Here is a 20,679-nt window from a genome sequence, read left to right on the forward strand (position 1 = left end):
GTAAGAGAAAAGGAGGCAGAGGGAGAGAGGGAGATAAGGGGGGAGATAAGGGGGGAGAGGAGGGGATGGATAGAGAGAATGAATGAATGAGAGAGAGAAAGGGGGAAGAAAAGGGAGAAAGAGCGAGAGAGACAGAGAGAGAGACAGAGAGAAGGAGGCAGAGAAAGGGCGCAAGAGAGAGGGAATGAAAAAGGGGGGAGAGAAAGGGCAAGTCACAGTAAATCTGCAGGGTCCTGCTGTCGTCAGTGTCAGATTCCACGCTGATAGCCATCTTCTTCCTCTGCTTTCACCTCCCTCCCCCATCCTTTCATCCCATCTCTCTCTCCCTGTTGCACTTCAGCCCCTTCACAGCCATCTGTGCTAAGCAGAAGTGTCTTCGCCTGCATGAAACATCATCCACCATCCAATACTCAAATCAGCTTCTCTCTCTCTCTCTCTCTCTCTCTCTCTCTCTCACACGCACACACACGCACACACACACACAGTAACACACACATCTTTGCTGTGGAGTGTACAGATTCTTCCACTCATCTTCCGGAGGTCTGTGATGCAGGTGTTGTCGAAATAGCATCCATCGACCTCGTCCGTTTTTAGACTGCAGTCCTGTAAACAATAATCAATCTCAATGAACCACACTGAGCCTTGATCCGGCAAACTATCCCTTTAATGAAGCTGTGACCTTGGCACACGAATGTGAACTGCTGGCAGACAGGACTGAAATAGGATAGTCGCACTATGACACTGCAGAAGTGATGGGACAGTCTAAAGGCTTATTTGTTGAGATCAGTGGTTCTCAATCCTAGTCCTCGGGACCCCCTGCCCTGCATGTTTTAGATATTTCTCTGCTCAAACACACCGGATTCAAATGAATGGGTCGTTATCAGGCCCATTTATTTGAACGTCTAAAACATGCAGGGCAGGGGGTTCCGAGGACCAGGATTGAGAACCACTGGTTTAGATCATGTATTTGTCACTTTGTCTTTAACCCTTGTGTTATCTTCGGGTCATTCTGACCCATCAGTCATTGTGACCCACCGTCGTATTGCGACAAATTTACCTCATACAAAAACAAAGTGAAGCATTTTCTTTTAACTGTCGGGCTGTCTCAGACCCCCCACATTGGAATGGTTAAAAGAAAATTATTTGTATTTGTTTTTATATTGGGTAAAATTGGGTAAACACAACGATGGTTCGTTATGAACCTTTGGGTCATGTGACCCGAAGGCAGCACGAGGGTTAAAGGTGTCATGATAATAGAAGGATCTCATATTTCACACAGGTTTCACAAGTCTTCAGTAGCACATTTTAATCACGGTAGTTTGACCACCAACAGCTTTCATAAATGTTTCATCATGAACTACAATCCGCATAAAGACCCAATAAAGTGCTTTGTAACACATATACAAACATATGCTATGGTATATTCATTGTCAAGTACAAAATGTAATCATCTTTAAATCAGTTTTTGAATATCATTAAATATCATTACTTACAAAAATATTTGTTTAGAAAAAACGTTCAAAAAGAGAAACTCCGAACAACTTTGTATTCAAATGCAACTGGGAAATCATGACGGAGGGGGAAGCCAGTGAGACACACACACACACACACACACACACACGACAGTCAATCCACAAGTACATAGCATGAAATGGAAAACAGTACATTGGGTTTGGAACTTCAAACTGACCAGAGACGAACGTCGAGCAGGTGACCACAAGAAGGGACAGTTCAGTAAAACAATCTAGTGCCGTGACTAGACAGTACAATCCCTGCTAACTCCACCCCTGTGCCACATCTCATAGGAATTCCAATCATTCCAAGTGAAGAGTGCTTGTGTGTGTGTCTGCGTATGTGTTTGTTAGTTCATATTCATCAGTCAGTGGATCTACCACTGTGTCCTTGCCGGACTATACCATGTCAGGGAGGGGGGTTTCTAGTAGGCCTATTATTCTCTGAGAGCAGTGCCAGCTATGCTCAGTCCTCGTGCCACCTTCAGTATGGTTTGACCTGAGCCCGGGGGATGTGGTTCATGGCTATGTGGTTCCTGGGAGAACAGACACACATGGTCATCAGAGGTAAACGCAACCATCAAGAACAAGTGTGTGTGTATATGAGTGCATGTGTGTGGAATCATTTGTGCGTATGTGTGTGTGTGAGTCCATGTACGAGTGCATGTGTAGGTGCATGTGTATGTGTGTGTTTGTATGAGAGTATGTTTGTGTGTCACTCACTCAAAAACGTCACCTTGGTCCATCTTCCTGTAGTACTTGGCCAGTTTGATGGAGAAGATTATGCTGGGGATGAAGAAAAGCATGCACCATCCCAGGCTGAACCAGAACGCATTCTACACACACACACACACAATAACAGCAACTTAAAATACATATAGATACTGAGTGACACACCTCAATCACACTGAGTAGCACATCTGATTGCTGGTGGATAAATATGTGGTTCTGAGGCTGATGAAGATGAGGACATGTGGAGGAGGAGCAGGGGAAGCAGATGGGGGAAGAGGAGGACGGTGAAGACGTCTTACCAGAGACTCCACCATGTAAGAACAGACAATGACCTCTGCTGTGTCCACAGCTCGTGCAACGGGTCCACAGCGACCCACCTGCTGTGTGATCTGCAGAAAACAAACACACACATTCAAACACAGATACACAAAATGTGCTATAAACTATATAGTACACAAAAATACACAAACACCAACACCAAAATGTTGGTGTACAAGCTGGCTGTGACTCACCGTCATGTTGGCCCAGTCTGCATAGGTTATAAAGTACCCCATCTGACAGTCCACAAACCTTCTACTCTCCTGGGAGAGGAAAAGGAAGGAGAGAGAGTGTGTGAGAGAAAAAGATAGAGAAAGATAGAGGGAGAAGAGATGAAAGAAAAAGGGATAAAGTGGGCATGGGTAAGGGAAAGTAACAGCAAGAGGGAGAGGGTAAATTCCTCACATTCTCTAGCGACTCAAACTGAAAAGTCATGAGTCACGGTAAACCAATCACCGGTCACATTTCCCTCTAGCATTCTGGGTAATGTGGTATCTGGAAAACACACACATGCAGACACAGATTCATACAAGACACACACACACACACAAACATGCATACAAGCACAGATACACACACACACACACACAAACACAGTTATACCCTGTATGACTGTAGCTAGGTTCGGCTAGTAGGCCTACACCAACCCTTCCCCTTTGATGGGATTAAGCTGCCACACCTTCCACAAAGGAACCAAACCATTTGACTTTAACATACGATGTATATGATATAAATATGATATATAAATGCAGCAGTTGTTTCCCCATGTATGTAGCTGGTACTGAGAACTCACATTCTTAATGATGAGGGAGGTGTTTGTGTTGAGGAAGTCCTGAGCAGTCCCTACTTTCCTCAGCACATTCTCCACTGTGCCCTGGAAGGTAGAACCAAAGAGAGGAAGAGAGAGACGGAGAAAGACAGACAGCAAAAGAGAAATAGAGCGGGGGAGATGGAAGGAGAGACAGGGACAGAGAGAAGGTGAGAAACAGAGAGAGGGAGATGGAGCATGAGAGAGTAAGGGAGAAAGATGGAGAGAAACAGAGAGCGAGTGAGTGAGAGTTGATGAGTGGAGGAGTAGGAGAGCTAAATGTTTTTGTCAGTGCTGCTGACATGGATTCAGTGTGTTACTTAGGGTGACCAGATTTGAGTTTGTGAAAAAGTCGCGTTGACCGGGGGGGGGGGGGGGGGGGGGGTCGTGCTGGTCGTGCATTGCATGCTGCACTATCTGATCAAAATGATAGTTCTCTCTACAGTCAGAGGTCGCGCATGAAGGTGGAACGTAAGGGAGATACCCTTTCCAAAACTTGTAAGGGCGTAATAGTTTGTGAAAGACCCAGAGAAACATATCCGACGAGACAATTTTGGAATCCCTGCCGGACGCATTTTTTGGGTCTCGAAAAGAGGACATGTCCGGGTAAAAGAGGACGTCTGGTCATCCTAGTGTTACCTACATTAACTTGTGTTGCTATTGCATGGAGGGCCTGGATGGTAGAGTTCAGATTCACCTGGAAGAGAAGATGTGTTTAGGGTTCAAACAGGCTGGAGAGATTGACACCCATCAGTTGAACAAAGTCATGGTAGGCTTCGCTAAAAGAGGCTTGGCCATGTTAATATGTGTTTGTCTAGGCTAGGCTAAGCTACGCTAGCCTGGGCTGGGATAGACTAGGCTAAAATAGGATACAATTTATTAGGAAGGATTAGGATAGGATAGACTAGGATTAGAATGGATATACTATGTATGAATATGCTTAGACTAGCTAGGCTAGGCTTGGAAAGGCTAAAATAGGCTAATTTAAGATAAAATACGCTTGGCTAAGTAGATTCACCAATTGTGGGATGATGGTTGTATCTATATTATTCTGGATCCCCCTCAGATCTGCTGCCTCAGTCCTCAGCTCTGCCTGTATGGTGGGGTTAGGCTACAAGACAGAGGAACACACTGCATTAGCCTTCTAGCTCATAGACATGACAATGGACACATACAGTCAACAATATTGCAGAACATTGTCTTTGAGGCTAATGAAAATATACCGGAATAGTCACTAAGTCCAATAAGAATCAACTTAAATATACAGTAGTCTTTGTTGGAAGCAGACCAGCCAAGTACCTGCCGTGTGGCCAGAGAGTCCAGCTTGTCAGCTGTTGTGTTAATGTTGATCCTGGACATGTTGTTGATCTGCAAGATATGTAAACATGCTTGAACATTTGTCGTAAACATGTTATGATGATATAAACACACACACATACCAACATATATAGTCTGTAAATACACACTCACACACGCATGGACAATACCACAGGTACAGTAAATACATGCACACACACCCTTTGTTACCTGCTGGGTGACAACAGAGATGTCTATGTCCTTGGCCATGGATGAGAAACTGCTGAGCTGAGATCGTGTCTCTGGGGTCAGTAGAGTGATGGTGGGCAGGTTGATGGCATTACCCTCAAAGTTCTGCTGGATTTGCTCTGTATACTGTAGGAGGAGAGGAGAGGTGAGGTGAGGTGAGGTGAGGAGAGGTGAAGAGAAGAGGATAGTTGGCCGGTTATGTTATCTTTGAGGGGTTCCATTCTAGACTCACCTCTGTAGTATAAAGTATCTTGTGTTGGTGGAACAACTCGTCTTACCTTGGACACGTTGAGCAAATCGTTGAGGTTTATGAGCTCGTACAAGTGAAGGGTCGACCACAGGGGCATGTCCTGCTCACAGTCCCTACACACACACACACACACACACACACACACACACGTATACACAAAAGAGGGCATGTCAGGCTACATGTAGATGTCTTTTCTATCAGACAATATAGATGCATACCTGTATGTGTGAGTGCGCATGTGTGTGTGTGTGTCTTTCTACCTACTTGTAAACCTCAGTGAGAGTGAGGTTAGATTGGAGACCCAGTGTCTCTGCCAGATTAAACCCAGGGATCAGGCCTGGAGTGTCAACCAGCTATGGGGGAAACACACAGGTTACTAATGCATCCATGTCCATGTGTGTGTGTGTCTGTGCGTGTGTGATGTGCCTGTGTGTACATGTGTAATTGAGCAATATGTTAGAACAAAAAAGTGTTAATAAGGGTGCGGTTCAGTTTCATTTCCATGTCGCCATCTCTCTTATCAGGAAACATGTCTCTGGAATTGTGAAACCTTTCTATGGATCTTGTGCATGTTGAGTCGTTGGTATGCCGAGAACACATCTGTGTGTGTGTGTGTGTGTGTGTGTGTGTGTGTGTGTTACCTGCAGCAGCTTCCCGTTGTGCCAGGGCTGACAGACCAGGGTGTAGACATTGCCGCCCAGCAGGAAAAGAACCAGCACCAAGAGCATGAACAGCCAGGAAAACAGGAAGCTCAACCCTGCACCTCTGCAACCACATCCAGGTCAGGGGTCACAGGATACAAGGTCAGTCATGAGACTTCAACAGGCCTAAACACAGTTTTATGTTTCTTAAAGTTTTTAGTAAAACTATCCAAGGAATGGAAAGTAAATAGAAAATTGCTTGTTTCATTCAATTTCATTCTATCATCCCGTATTATATTCCATGCTATCATAGTATATTATAGTAAAACATATTATTATAGTATATTATATTACATTTTACTATACTCTACTCAACTCTATTCTATATTAAATTAATGAGTATAATTCAGGGCTCACATCATGAAGAAGGAGCCCCCACAGTCTGAAGTTCCGGAGCGTTCCATCGGGTCATCCTTGGGCCTCAGACCCACTGGGCCCAGAAGCAGCCCCATCAAGTTACACACCACCACCAGCAACACCAAACAACACAGGGCCAAAAACACACTCCACCTGGATAGCACACACACACAGACAGACAAACACAAACACACACAAAGACTCTGAGTGACTGAGCATGTCTTCGCAAAATATCAGGAAGTGTGAGTGTCAAACAGTCATTATTATTTCACTTGTTTTTTTATTGTTCAGCTTGATACTCCTTGTTGTTGATGTTTACCTGATGCGTTCAGCTCTCTCAGTCTCAGGTCTGTACTGGCCAACGTACTTCATCGCCTGTCCCAGTTCTTCAGCCAGGTTGCTCAGGGTGGACACAGGGATGTCACTGGTCACATTGGAGATCTGGCTTTTAATATCCTCCAGTTGCTTTTTTACACCTGGCACACACACATACATTAGTTTGTAATGCAGTACTGCATACAACAACATTTTACAATGACTAGATACACAGTTCACTAAGGAAGCATTGTCAATTAAGTAATACACATGTTGTACAGAACTACCAGATCCTGTCTCTGCAGCATACTCACTTTTGACAGCATCCTTGGTGTCATTGGTCACTCTCTGGGGAATGTTCTGGAAGAAGGTTTCTCCCTGTAACAGTAGGACAGTCAGCTCTGGTCTGTACTGACGGCCTACAGACAGCTAAACCCCCGGACAGCTAACCCTCCAGACAGAAAGCTAGTCCTACATACAGCTAACACTACACACAGACAGCTAGTCCTACAGACAGCTAACACTACACACAGAAAGCTAGTCCTACATACAGCTAACACTACACACAGACAGCTAGTCCTACAGACAGCTAACACTACACACAGAAAGCTAGTCCTACATACAGCTAACACTACACACAGAAAGCTAGTCCTACATACAGCTAACACTACACACAGACAGCTAGTCCTACAGACAGCTAACACTACACACAGAAAGATAGTCCTACATACAGCTAACACTACACACAGAAAGCTAGTCCTACATACAGCTAACACTACACACAGAAAGCTAGTCCTACATACAGCTAACACTACACACAGAAAGCTAGTCCTACAGACAGCTAACACTACACACAGAAAGCTAGTCCTACATACAGCTAACACTACACACAGACAGCTAGTCCTACAGACAGCTAACACTACACACAGAAAGCTAGTCCTACATACAGCTAACACTACACACAGAAAGCTAGTCCTACATACAGATAACACTACACACAGACAGCTAGTCCTACAGACAGCTAACACTACACACAGAAAGCTAGTCCTACATACAGCTAACACTACACACAGACAGCTAGTCCTACAGACAGCTAACACTACACACATACATCAAGTCCTACAGACAGCTAACAATACACAAAGACAGCAAATCCTACAGACAGCTAACACTACAGACAGCTAACCCTCAGATAGATAGCTAGGTCCACAGACAGACAGCTTGTCCTACAGACAGTTAATCCTAACCCTGCAAACAGACAGCTAACCCTATAGACAGACAGCTAGGCCAACAGACAGCTAACCCCAGCCAAGCCCCACAGACATATCCAGCATATTCATTACTATGGTTCCTGTAACAGACTACAGTTTTCTGTATGTATGGCCTCACTCACTCCCTCTGGTACATATATAACAATATGGACCTTGTAGACTTCAGCTTAAAGGTTATCAGTCTATCTGCTTTTCTTTCTATTTTTCCGCAAAGAGAAAAGCCAATCGATTGAGCATGCAGGTTCCAGCTGTTATTGGCTAATCAGTGGTTACACACATAGGCTGACCTTCTCCTCTCTACACCGTTTAATTTCTGGGTCTCATTCTGGAATGTAGGGTGGTAGTGGGCGGAGGAACAGGAGGTTATATTACATGATGCTGTGGTTATTTTAGAAAAGGAAAAACAAGATATTACGGGATTTGATACTAAGCAGTCCAGTGTTTATGTGTGTATGTGTGTGTGCTGAGTATGTGTGTGTGTTGTTATCAAACTCACTCACCTCCTTCACTTTAGAGTTGAGATCAGCTTTATTGACCTTATCTACAGCAGACTGCAGCTCACCTAGATTAGGGGTCTGGGGCCATTCACACACACACACACACACACACACACACACACACACACACACACACACACACACACACACACACAAACACACACAAACGTTATAGCTCACTTTCAATCCTGCATGGTATGTATTTAAACTAGCAACAGGGGGCAGCAAATTCAACCTCCACCCCCCTCACCACAGCTCTGATTATATTACATCCTATAGTTACAGAGCTGAAAGCACAGTTACAGAGCTGAATGCACTGTCAACAATCCACCTCAGGATTTCCTGTCTTCTAAACCATTAGTAGTTAATTGTTCCCATTCAGTAATCCAGCAGACTTATCAGATGTCTGGTCCTTCTTTGTTGGTTAGCTGTTTGACCCGTTTGACAGAGACAGGACAGTTGAGCCATTGTTAAACACAAGAGGCTGTTCCTAGCAGTTTGTCATACTGTGTGCGTGTGTGTAAGTGTCTAAATGTCTGCTTGTGTGTTTGTTCATAGTTGTGGTTTTGCTGAAATGGAATCCTACCACAGTGGATATTGGTGGGGTTTTAGTTAAAGTAGGACCTAATTTGTCCTCAATTAAGTAAATTCATACTTTACTTAAACTTTACGCAATTAAGTAAATTCATACTTTACTTAATTGTATAAGGAGAGGGGTTTCCTAATGTCTTCCTTCCCATACTCCTGTGTTAAATATGATCTGAAATGCTTGATTGATGTTTAATATTACAGCCATTTCCTGCAATATAAACGCTCATATAAACTCATAAACGCAATGACCCAAGAAGTAGTAGTTCTATAAACAATTTGCATGGCTTGGTAGTCTCTAAGACAACGTTTATGACAGTATTATAGGTACCAAGTAACTAGTATAGTACATTATAGTATAGCATTATAGTATAGTATGGTATGGTATTCAGCACAGTACCGCACAGTTCATTATAGTATAGTATATAATATGGTATGTAATGGGATGGGATGGGATAGTATACAGTAAAGCACAGCTCATTACAGTATAGTATTACAGTAGTATAACAGTATAGTATAGTAGGGCATAGTGTGGTACAGTGTGGTACATGTCAGTGTTACTCACAGTCAGGGAGGTGTCCAGGTTGAGTCTCTGCAGGTCTGGCTGGGACTCAGTACAACCAGCACAGTCAGGATTCGACAAGGTTCTGTTTAAGCGGTCCTTCACTGCGCTAATGTTAGCCTGGACCACCGCCACTCTGCTCACAACCGCAGACAGAGACAAGTTCAACTGGCCCAGGAGGACGTTGGTGCTGTTGGCCACTGCACGCATACACACACACGCACACACACACACACACACACAAAGAAGCAAACACATAAACACACACACAAACACATACGGACACAAACACACACACAGAGACACTATTTAGGACAGACGTAGAGAAAAATACAGTTGACTGAAATTGAACACTCTATATGTATCCCCCCCCCTCACACACACACACACACACACAGTGTGGCATACCTTGGGCCACAACTCTGACTGACTGCAGCGCTGCATTGAGCGGTCCCTCCAACGCTTTCTGGATCTCTTTACCAAGGAGTGGACCAATGGCTGATGGATGAGAGAGCATCAGTACAGTACAGTATAGTACAGTATAGTTTATTATAGTATGGTACAGTTTAGTATAGCTTATTATAGTATAGTATACTGAAGCATAGTGTAGTTTAGTTCATTATAGTAGAGTATGCAGACAGATAGACAGACGGTCAGACGGACAGACAGACAGAGAGCTTACCATTCAGGCTATTGGACACCTCATCAACCGTCTTGTAGCTCTCATTCAGAACATGGTCAACTTCCTGTGGAGAAAACCAGGATTATACACACACACCTACAATAACACATATGCGCACGCAGGTGTTTAATAACACCACCCAACTCAGAGATGAATGATTGACTCACTTTTCTAATCAATCACCATAAAGCTGGCAGAAAAGAGAAACTCTCTCCCTCTCCCTCTCCCTCTCCCTCTCCCTCTCCCTCTCCCTCTCCCGTCTAAACCAAAGAAGTTATTAAGAAATTATTTGTCCGTGGGATGAAAAATATCTGCAAAATAACTGTTAAAATAGCTAGTTTTGAGTGGAAATATGTGTTTTAACAGAACATTTTGGTGAAAATGTTATTAATATTTGAAAAAAACACAGAAATTTTAGTGTATTTTTAAGTAACAATATTTTGCTGTAATTTTAATGTAAATATATAAATTAACATTTTGCCATTGTCTTTCTATCTGTATTTCCTGTCATTCAGAAATACAGAAAAAATCACGTATAATTTACAGAAAAAGTACTGTAATTTAATCTTCTTTTTTTTACAGTGCAGATGTGGTGGCGTATACGTGGGCCGCCGGTCTGGATCAAAGTCCAGGGCTTATTTTTACTCCCAGCACCCCCCTGATAAAATATGGTCCCGCGGCGATGCGACTAGCCATATTTCTTACTTGTAAGTTATATTGGCATAAAGTAATTTATATTGTATGTGTTTTGATTAGACCTACACGTAAAACTAACTCCCGTTACTTCACCACTAGACATTCCCGTTATTAGACAAAGGACTTGATTCTTTCTCCTCCCCCTTCCCGCTCTTTCCATCTGACCCATTGTATGTTTTGTTTCATGTGTTAGCCCATCAAACTCTTACTAAAACCAATAACATATTTCCATTACTGTTCATTATACGTAGTTCAATTTATTCCAATAAATAACTGTGATCAATTTTAACTGCGTATTCCGAGCCCTCATTTTATTTGATCTGCTCTACACTTAGAACTAATTCATTCCTTAATATGAGACTAATTATTACATATTAAACATAGGATCCCTTAATGTCTTTAAACCAATATTAAGGTGGTCCCCCAATTAACAGGATACTTTATTATAAATAAAGTATTTTTATCTTAAACGAGCAAACCCCGCTACAGTAGGCTACCTTACCTTGGGAAGACTGATGAGGTAGGTATGGAGGTTGTCCAGTGTGTTATTTATCTCGACTGTAATGTGATCCACACTGACTTTGAGGGACTCGTTGCTCCTGAACATGCAAATATTCCCAGCACTGGACACACACACACGCACACACAAACATACACACACATACACAAAAGAAAATAGGTTAATGAGCACCTAACATAGTAAAATACAACATAAATTATTAATCTTTGATTTCTCTCCCACTCTCTCTTTCTTTCTCACACATACCCTCTCATGCTCTCTCTCACTCTCTCCCAGTCCCACTCAATGTCTCTCACTTTTCTCAATCTCTCTCACCCAGTCTCCCTCGCTCTCTCTTCCTCGGACCCACTCTCTCCTTCTCACTTTCTTTCACACACTCGTTCTCGCTCTCTCTTTCCCTCTCTCTCAATCTCTCTCACACTCAATCAATGTATCTCTCCCTCTCTCTCTCTCTCTCTCTCTCTCTCTCTCTCTCTCTCTCTCTCTCTCTCTCTCTCTCTCTCTCTCTCTCTCTCTCTCTCTCTCTCTCTCCCTTTTCTCCCCTCTCTTACAGTAGGATCAGTGTAGTGATGAGTGTGCAGCAGTAGAGTCCTCGTCTGTGACAGTGGAGGCTAGATGTCTGCTGTTGGTACATGCGCCCGCCACAGTTGCCACAGCAACGGCAGCATGCCATGATGAATCCAACCAGGGGCATGAGGACAATGTAGAGGATCCCGATGGCAGCACACACCAGGAAGCCCACCTCGTAGACCAGGAACTGGACATACACACAGACACACAGAGATATGCACACAGACACACACATATACATAGGCACACACAAATAGACACACATGAAAATGACAACCATCACAATGAGTCAGTTGTCTGGTCACACATAACACAATAGGTAGACAACTACCTCAAAATGTTGGGAATTTTACATTGTGAAATGTAAAATTCTATTCTAGGGCCAAGTCATGAGTTGTGACCACAGATACTTGACACCTCTCAGGCTCACTACAGGTGGCTAGACAATAGGGAATGAGATAAAACACTGGTGGCCACCATAAACAGGGACATACACAGACATGCACACACACACACATAGATATTGAGGCACACCACACATAGACCCCCAAACACACACAAACCAGACAAAAACTCACATTCCCACAGGATGAGGGAATGTTACCTGGCATTTTCTCAAGTTACTTCTGTGACCTTCACACACTCACACACACACACACACACATACTCACACACACTGGAACAGACATACACACTGAACAAACACACACGCACACACACACCTCTTTGATGGTTTCCTGGTCAGATAAGGTGTTGGGATGCTGAACAGCTTTCAACACAAGATCTGGTAGAGAGGAGAAGGAAGGGGTGCTGTGAGATTTCTTCTTTGTTGTTTATCAACAACTGAACAAAGGATTAGACACACAACATGTCGTAAAAAGGACCGACATCATACTCTGAAGATCAGGTGTCCCATTTGACATCTTCCCTCTGAACTCCAACTCTTTCTCTCTCTTCCCGGTTGCTCCTCCTCTGCCTCCCTCTCTACTTTTCCTTATCTCTCCCCCTCTCTCTTAACCCTTTCCTCTCACTCTTTCTCTCCCCTCCTCAATTTCTCTCTGGGTCTCCCTTTCTTTTTATCTTCCATTCTACTAGCGGTCCCATCTCACGCTACAGTCCCCCGTGTCAACGTCACACCTCAACACACAGTGGACTCAAAATCCAACACTTTACAACACTGCAGGCCTCGAACGGTTGTGGTCCATTGTTGCAATAAGGAAGTCTGCTAGTCAAGGTTATTGTTGTGGCCACCCAGGTGGTTACTGTAATTGCGTAGGGGGAAGCAACTGGTTGCTACCTCGTCAGGTGTCAGAGAAGGAGAAGCAGAAGAGAAGGCTTCTCTGTCGTATTTCTCTCCATTCTACAGTCTCTTTCTCTTCCAATAACTCTCTCCATCTCTCTACTGGCAGGTTCCTTCTATGCTAATTGCATTAGAGGTGTGACTGTACTCTTCTGTGTTAACAATCACCAAACTCTCAGGGCACTACTGCACACATACACACACAAGGGCGTAGTGTGTGTGTGTGTGTGTGGGGGGGGAGAAGTAACCCACCCCCCCCCCCCAATATTCAAATGACAACAATGTTTGAATACTATTAATGTTGTATTATGTTACTTCAACACCCCCACTGTTCAAACCAAATCTACTCAATCTACCTTGTACACACACCTTATATGCATACCCTCCACTCCATGGCCTCTGTTTGTTTCTCTCTCACACACACACATGCAGTCTTTTTCCGTCACACACTCCCTCTCTCTCTCCCCCCCTCTCCCTCCCCCTCCTTCTCTCTCACTCTCTCTCCCCCTCTCTCTCTCCCACTCCCTCCTTTTCTCTCCCTACCCCTCCCTCTCTTTCTCTTCTTCCTCCTCCCCCCTCTCTCCCTCTCTCCCCCTCCTGAAGAGGGTCTTACACAGGTCACATAGAGGTGTGACACATGGGGTGTGGCCAGATACCGTGACCAGATCTGCTTTCCACCCCGAGGGCGAGGAGCATCTGTAGTCCAGACAGGATCATCACATTCTAAAACTCAGCAGTCTGAACTACATATCCCATCAGTCATTGTTGGGTGTCATGGCATTGTCTGCTGCTTGTTAATCACTGACCAAGATATAAACAAGCAAAGTTGCTTGTTTAAAAGTACAAAGTGTACACAAGACTTCCCAGAGACGATAGATACAACCCCAGAGATAAGAGGAGGCGTTTGGGGAGATGACATCACGGTGGCTGATACTGAGTCTGTGAGGGTGAACAGAGACGGGATGCAGGTGGACATGCTGGCAGGTGACACATGCCGGTGGCATGTAGTCTGGCTAATAAGGAGAATCAAAATCCAGTCCTTAGAACTGCTACCAGAGTAGAACGCCAGGAAGGGGGAGTGAGAAAGAGATAGATAGCAAAGAGAGAAAGGGAGGGGTGAGAGAGAGAGGGAGACAGCAAAGAAAGAGAAGGAAAGAGAGGGGGCGAGGGAAAAGAGAGGGAGAGAAAGGGAGAGAGAAGCTTATGGTAGATTTAAAACGAAGGCGTCTCTAAGTGGATCAGCTTGTACACCAACACAGGACAGAAAGTTTAAACAACTGTTGATAAGCTGCCACTAGCCATGAACACAAGGACTATGCTTTTAGGAAAACCTTTAACCCACACAAAAAAACCAGTTTAAATCGTTCTGATGTGCCAGAGTCCAACCTAGGAGTGTGTTTACTCCAAATAAAGGTGTGTATGTGCCTGCCTAAAGTTCCGTCTCTCTTGTTTGTCCGCTTAGATCAATACCAACCAGTAAGACTCAGGATTATGAGAAAATACTTTGTGTAACAAATACTCTGACAATTATCACATTTCTATGGACCGTTTGGGTGTTGGATATGGACACAAAGTCCTGAGTCATGCACTTATTCAGCACCTTAGAAAGGTGCCTACCAAGTTAACCATTGACAAAGTATTTCTCTGTACACACAGTCTGCGTCAAGTCTTAAATTTGGTTTCTGTTTGCGGAAAAGAATCAATTAGGTGAACTAAGAGTTGACCTTTGACCCGAGGGATGGTAAACACAAGCTTAATATTTGTCAGTGATTTACATAATGACCACAGAGTTAACCAGAGGGAAACATTTGGTGAGTGCTTGGACCTGCCCAGTCCCCTGTTTGCACGCAGTCAACAATCTGCACGTCATCACTTAATAAATGGTTAGCGTTAAGCCCAATTTATACTTAGGTCGCAGACACTTTTGAAAAGGTTGCCGACAGAAATGGCGTCACGGTCGACACTTTTAACCGTCGCTTGAAAGTGTCGCCTACCAGGAGAAATTTCTACTGGCGCTGATGTCGTCACATAGTGTCGCGCAAGTATGATTGGCTAGATAGACGGCACGCGTCGTTGATTTCATTGTTTTGAATTTTCAGTGAACGCTCAACAGCTGTTTAAGATGGAAGGAATAAAGGAGAGATTGGCAGAGCAAGTTAGAACATATCCACACCTTTATAATGCCTCTCAAAATTAGCTACAGCCATTTTCTCGATCGATCACCTAGGCTACAAAGCGTAAACAATGTAACCATAGCTATGAATGTAACGGTAAAATGATTCTGTTTACGTCACGCGAACCTTGAGCGCAGGCGACTGTTTGCCGAAGTATAAATGCAGCAGCCTGAGCGACACTTTTTTTTTTTCGTCGGCGACCATTTCAAAAGTGGCGGCGACATAAGTATAAATTGGGCTTTAGGGTAAGGATATATGCATGATACTAATATGTGTGTAATGTTAACCTATCAACATCTTTTAATCAATAAAATGCCATCTACAAGTGGACTACTCAATTAAAGGGTTATAAACTGTGGGCCTATCATTCCCATTGTAAGGTTAGAACTCTCTTTGGTTACTGTTGAATTATTGACTTGTGATTGAACTGTGCTATCACCATATGCATCATTTTAAGTTTCCCCTTAAAAAAATGTGGTTTTCCGCAAAACCTTTGGATTGTTCTCTAAAACCTTTGGTACCTTTGGAACTTTCTCGGAAACCTATGGAATCTTGTACAACCCTTTTGCCTAGGAGTAGTCAAGGAGAAGAACATCACTGACCTTTAGGGAAGGGGTTAGGCTGGACGGTGTGAAGGAAGGACTGGACCACCCCCGACATGAAGCCCAAGTCTGTGTCCAGCTTCGGGGTGTCCTGGTACTGGGCATGGTTGAGCCCCATGGGGCTGGATCCGCTTGGACATGGAACTGGGCTAGGGGCAGGTTGGGCAATGCTGAGTCCCAGGAGGAGCACTCCTAGCCAGGCCTGAAACATCCTGGCGCTGGCCTCTAGCTTCCAGGAGCTCCATAGATTGCTATGCAGTCCCATGGCTGCCTCTGTGGCTGGGGTGATGAGACACACTGGGGAGATGTGAGCAGGGTTGAAGAGATGCAGAGAGATCACCTCATGGCACTACCTCTCCCTGGCTGGGCCTGTAGACAGACACACACACAGTAGTAGTGAATGGGGTGTGGCTACTAAGTAAATAATTTGTTTAAGAGAGAGAACAGGTAAAAGGCAGAAGGCTGCGGTCCCCGGCAGAAGGCTGCGGTCCATCAGGACCAATACCTCACGCCACAAAAACAGTTTCTTCCCTTCCGCTGTTGGCCTCTTCAACAAGGCCAAGGGACCACACTGACTCTAATGACTTCCTGCTTAAAACACACTGCTTTTTGCACTGCATTACACAATTGTATCTTGTACATTTGTATTTTTTTTAATATTTGTATTTTTGTATTTTATATTTTAATTTACGGCAACTTATATTTTATTTTATTGTATATTTAATTTAATTCTAATCCCACTTAGTACTGCTAGTTTATGTACCCTTAGTATAGATAGTCCACATATTATAATTTTTTTTTTATTGTTTGCACCTTCCTGCCAAAGCAAATTCCTTGTCTGTGCAAACTTTCATGGCAAATAAAGAATGGTTGGTTCAGAGCCTGAACATAGCAGCAAAACTTGCACAAATGATAAACGATCATAAAGAGTTCCATGGTCAAGCATGTGCCCTGGACATCTGTGAGTAAACGCCTAATATTTACATTGCCGCAACCTTTTAGTCACATATTTCACACTCGCCTTTTCACAGGACAGCTGACTAAGGATGCAATCAATTTACTGTAACTCAAACATTGTTTACTATCAGTACATGGGGTTGTGGGTGTATGTGAGTTTCTGGGTGGCCACAGGTACCAGCATCTACTTTGTGACGAGACTAAGTCAGTCTTTAAGACAGAGCTGAAACCGTAATCTTGTCTGTTTACTAAGGACATGATGACACTGAGAATTCTCTCTTGGTTAGATGATAAGGCTTTTCTTTTCCACTGTTATCACCACAAACAGTCTCCCCAACGGCTCCCACTATCTGTGAGATATTATGCTCGGGAAATTACAGTTCTTTGTTATCCATGTATTCATATTCAAATAAAGTGGCAATTGAGAGAGAGAGGGAGAGAGAGAGAGGAACAGGGCGAGAGCGTAAAAGATAAACTATGAGCTGAGGACAACACCCCACTGTTTTGTACAGTATAAACAGACACTCAGAGAGACTTAAAAACAGAGAGAGGCAGATACAGTCAGAGTCAGACACAGAGGCAGAGGCACTCAGAGGCAGAGACAAAGGTAGAGGTAGAGGCAGAGAGAGTCAAAGATAAACTTTGAGAAGACAACAACTCACTGGTTTTTACAATATAAACAGACACTCAGAGAGTGACTGAGGCAGAAAGAGGCAGACAGAGGCAGTTCCAGTCAAAGGCAGAGGCAAACAGAGGAAAACAGAGTCGGAGACAGAGACAAACGCAGTGACTGAGGCAGATTCAAGGAAAGATTAGACTGCTTGATGGCTGTGTGCTGCATGTATACTTGTCTAATGTAGTCTCTATGTTTGTCACAGAAAACAAACCCTCAGTTTGTTTTCTGAACTTCCCAGTTCCGACCTCACACAAGCAGCCTCTACCCTGGCGGTGTTTACCTAGCTAGCTAGACCCCCCCCCCCTCTCCTTTCCACTCAGAGTCCCTGAGAGTTTTCCAACACAGGAGGAGATTGGGAAGAGAGGAGAAGAAAGAGGTGAGGGGGTAGAAAGCAGACACGTGGGAATAGAAAGGTGAGGACTCAAAACAAGGTAGGGGAAGAAGAGAAGGGTTGGGAGAGGAGTGGAAAGGTGAAAAAGGGGGAAGTACAACAAGAGGGAGAGACAGGATAGAGAACTTTACCTTTACTTCCTGGGGGTGCAGCTGGTATAGGTGAGGCTCTGCAGTTGGAAGAGTAGAGGACAGATGCCAGGTGTGTGTGATTCGGCTTTCTGGTCTAGTCTGCTTCTGTGTGTGTGTGTGTGTGTGTGTGTGTGTGTGTGCGAGTGTGTGTGCGAGTGTGTGTGCGAGTGTGTGTGCGTGTATGGGTGTGCGTGGTCTACAAAAACTGAGGGAGGAGAATGTTGGTCCCAGGAGAAACCCCACAGGCTGCGCTATCTCTGGGAAGCTGAAGTGGACTGGCTCCGTGCTTGGTGAACACGGTCACTATGAGAAAGAGGGAGGGAACGAGGGATCAGAAGAGGGAAGTGGGAGGGTCCTAACGGAACAGAGAGAAAGAGAGAGTCATGAGAAGAGTGGAGAGAGGGAGGGAGGGGGAACTAAACAAATAAGTTGGTGCTGGTACTTACCTCGGAGAGCACTGAAACGTACGCAAACAGCTGTCTTTTTTCTTGAATCAGAACAGTCAGAAAAGAGAGGCCGGCACTGTCATACAAAAAAGAAATCAGGCATTTAGAACTTTCTATTAACCCTCGTGCTGCCTTCGGGTCACATGACCCAAAGGTTCATAACGAACCATCGTTGTGTTTACCCAATTTTACCCAATACAAAAACAAATAAAAATAATTTTCTTTTAACCTTTGCAATGTGGGGGGTCTGAGACAGCCCAACGGTTAAAAGAAAATGCTTCACTTTGTCTTTGTATGCGGTAAATCTGTCGCAATACGACGGTGGGTCACAATGACTGATGGGTCAGAATGACCCGAAGATAACACAAGGGTTAAGTCAAAGTGTTGTCCAGCACTGTCCTTCACCATGGATTCAACACAAAGGAAGTTACATATTTTGAAACAAATGTCTCAAGAATGACAGTTCATGCTCATAGTTCCCGAAAAACTCTCATACAGTATGACCTGAGTGGTGTAGGTTTCAAGTTATCATGTTCTCATCAGGTACATTCCTTCCCACCTGACACAGCCTTCCACTTAGCTATGGCAATGTGTTCTAACATGTAAACACATTGCAAATATGCAGCACTAAATGTGTTCCAATCACTGACAGCACAGGGAGGGGGTTAAGACAAACGTTTTGGGGATTGTGTCGACTTCTGATTCCAACAAAAACAACCATTCTGACCAAATCAAATCAAAATGTATTTGTATAGCCCTTTTTACAAGCAATGTCACAGAGGGCTTCACATACGCCAATGGATCTGCCCTTCAACCAACCTAAACCCTCAAGGAAGACAAGGAAGAACTCCCAGAAGAACTCACTAGAGGAGAAAAAATGGAAGAAACCTTGGGAGGAGCAATTCAGTGAGAGATCCCCTCCTCCAGAGACGGTTGGTGAAAGAGAGGTGCAGAACACAGGCTTAACATAGTCATAACCATCAGGCTGACCATCAGGGCAGCACTCGTCTGGACAATAATAATAATAATAATGTATTCACTTAGTAGACATTCTTATCAGAAGAAACACACATGGGTGTGTGGGGGGGTAAGCCTGAGAGAAATATAAATCTACAGGGACATGCTCTACCACTGAGCTACACCCATTAACAGAACGCCATGACTGAAATAACATCCAAATCTAAAATTTAAGAAACCGTACACTTAAATCCAGACTGCTATGGTTCTGAGTGGGCCCAAACCATGGCCTGACTTGAGATTATATTGTAGAACACATCAATCTCCCCAGCATCTGTCCGTTAGTTCACCTAATTGATTCTTTTCCGCAAACAGAAACCAAATGAAAGACTTGATGCAGACTGCGTGTACAGAGAAATACTTCGTTAATGGTTAACTTGGTAGGCACCTTTTTAAGGTACTGAATAAGTGCATGACTCAGAACTTCCCAGCAACTCAAAGTCAACAGGGTAGACAACCTCCCTGAGGGACATACAGCCGTGACCAAAAATATTGGGAGCGACATACATTTTGTGTTTGCAAAGCTTTCTGGGCCTTGGCATAAAATGACTGCTAACATAATTTCAGTAAGTCATATCATCAGCACAGGGGAAAGTGTGAACTAGTTCTATCCAGGTGAAATCACTCTATCATTCTGATTGGATTTTAAGAGCAGATTGACTGCTGTTAAAGAGGGGACTATTTGTATATATTGAACATTTTCGCCCCAAAAAAGCGTAAAAAAAAAAGAAATGTGCCTTATTGTATTCCAGTATTCTATAGAAAAATGTCAAAACATTTTCCTCAAATACTGAACCAGCAAACTTTGCCAATTTTTTTAAAAATGGAAGAAAAAGGTGCCGTGGTCTCTCTATTTTTTTTTCCAGAGCTGTACAGTAAGACCACAACAACAAAAAATAGTTTCACACGCGCCGGACACATCTTTCCAATCCCATTAGAGCGACCAGGTGCTGGGCTGGGTGAAGGAAGGCAGAGCAGCAGGAGCCTCTGCTACAGTGTGCCAACACCCAGATCAGCAGCAGATTAACCCACAGCTCAACCTCTCTGGTCAGGTCTGGTCAG

General features: G+C 43.9%; 1 protein-coding gene and 1 long non-coding RNA gene across 3 annotated transcripts in view; one reads left to right on the forward strand and one right to left on the reverse strand.

Annotated features, from left to right (window-relative positions):
- Nucleotides 1–1,280: 1,280 nt before the first annotated feature.
- On the reverse strand, nt 1,281–18,708 carry prom2 (prominin 2). 2 transcript variants are annotated; one of them, XM_062463144.1, is made up of 24 exons: nt 18,601–18,708; nt 16,000–16,368; nt 12,646–12,707; nt 11,905–12,110; nt 11,336–11,456; nt 10,138–10,201; nt 9,864–9,953; nt 9,459–9,655; nt 8,309–8,383; nt 6,852–6,915; nt 6,542–6,698; nt 6,223–6,375; nt 5,806–5,929; nt 5,429–5,517; nt 5,193–5,277; nt 4,897–5,040; nt 4,669–4,737; nt 4,388–4,480; nt 4,013–4,066; nt 3,355–3,435; nt 2,756–2,824; nt 2,543–2,632; nt 2,235–2,347; nt 1,281–2,047 (listed from the first exon to the last, which is right to left on the reverse strand). In XM_062463144.1, exons 2-24 carry the CDS (start codon nt 16,262–16,264, stop codon nt 1,996–1,998), a joined length of 2,517 nt encoding a protein of 838 aa, XP_062319128.1. In that variant the 5' UTR covers nt 16,265–16,368; nt 18,601–18,708; the 3' UTR covers nt 1,281–1,995. The 2 variants fall into 2 exon arrangements, with proteins under 2 accessions (XP_062319128.1, XP_062319127.1); XM_062463143.1 differs by lacking the exon at nt 18,601–18,708 and adding an exon at nt 18,155–18,290.
- LOC134021996 (uncharacterized) overlaps nt 18,274–20,679 on the forward strand; it is an 82,437-nt gene continuing 80,031 nt past the window's right edge. The window contains exon 1 of the long non-coding RNA XR_009930605.1: nt 18,274–18,341. This is a non-coding gene — a long non-coding RNA (uncharacterized LOC134021996). The remainder of the gene's footprint in view (nt 18,342–20,679) is intronic.

The sequence above is a fragment of the Osmerus eperlanus genome, chromosome 6, assembly GCF_963692335.1.
Source record: "Osmerus eperlanus chromosome 6, fOsmEpe2.1, whole genome shotgun sequence".
Taxonomy (NCBI): Eukaryota; Metazoa; Chordata; class Actinopteri; order Osmeriformes; family Osmeridae; genus Osmerus; species Osmerus eperlanus.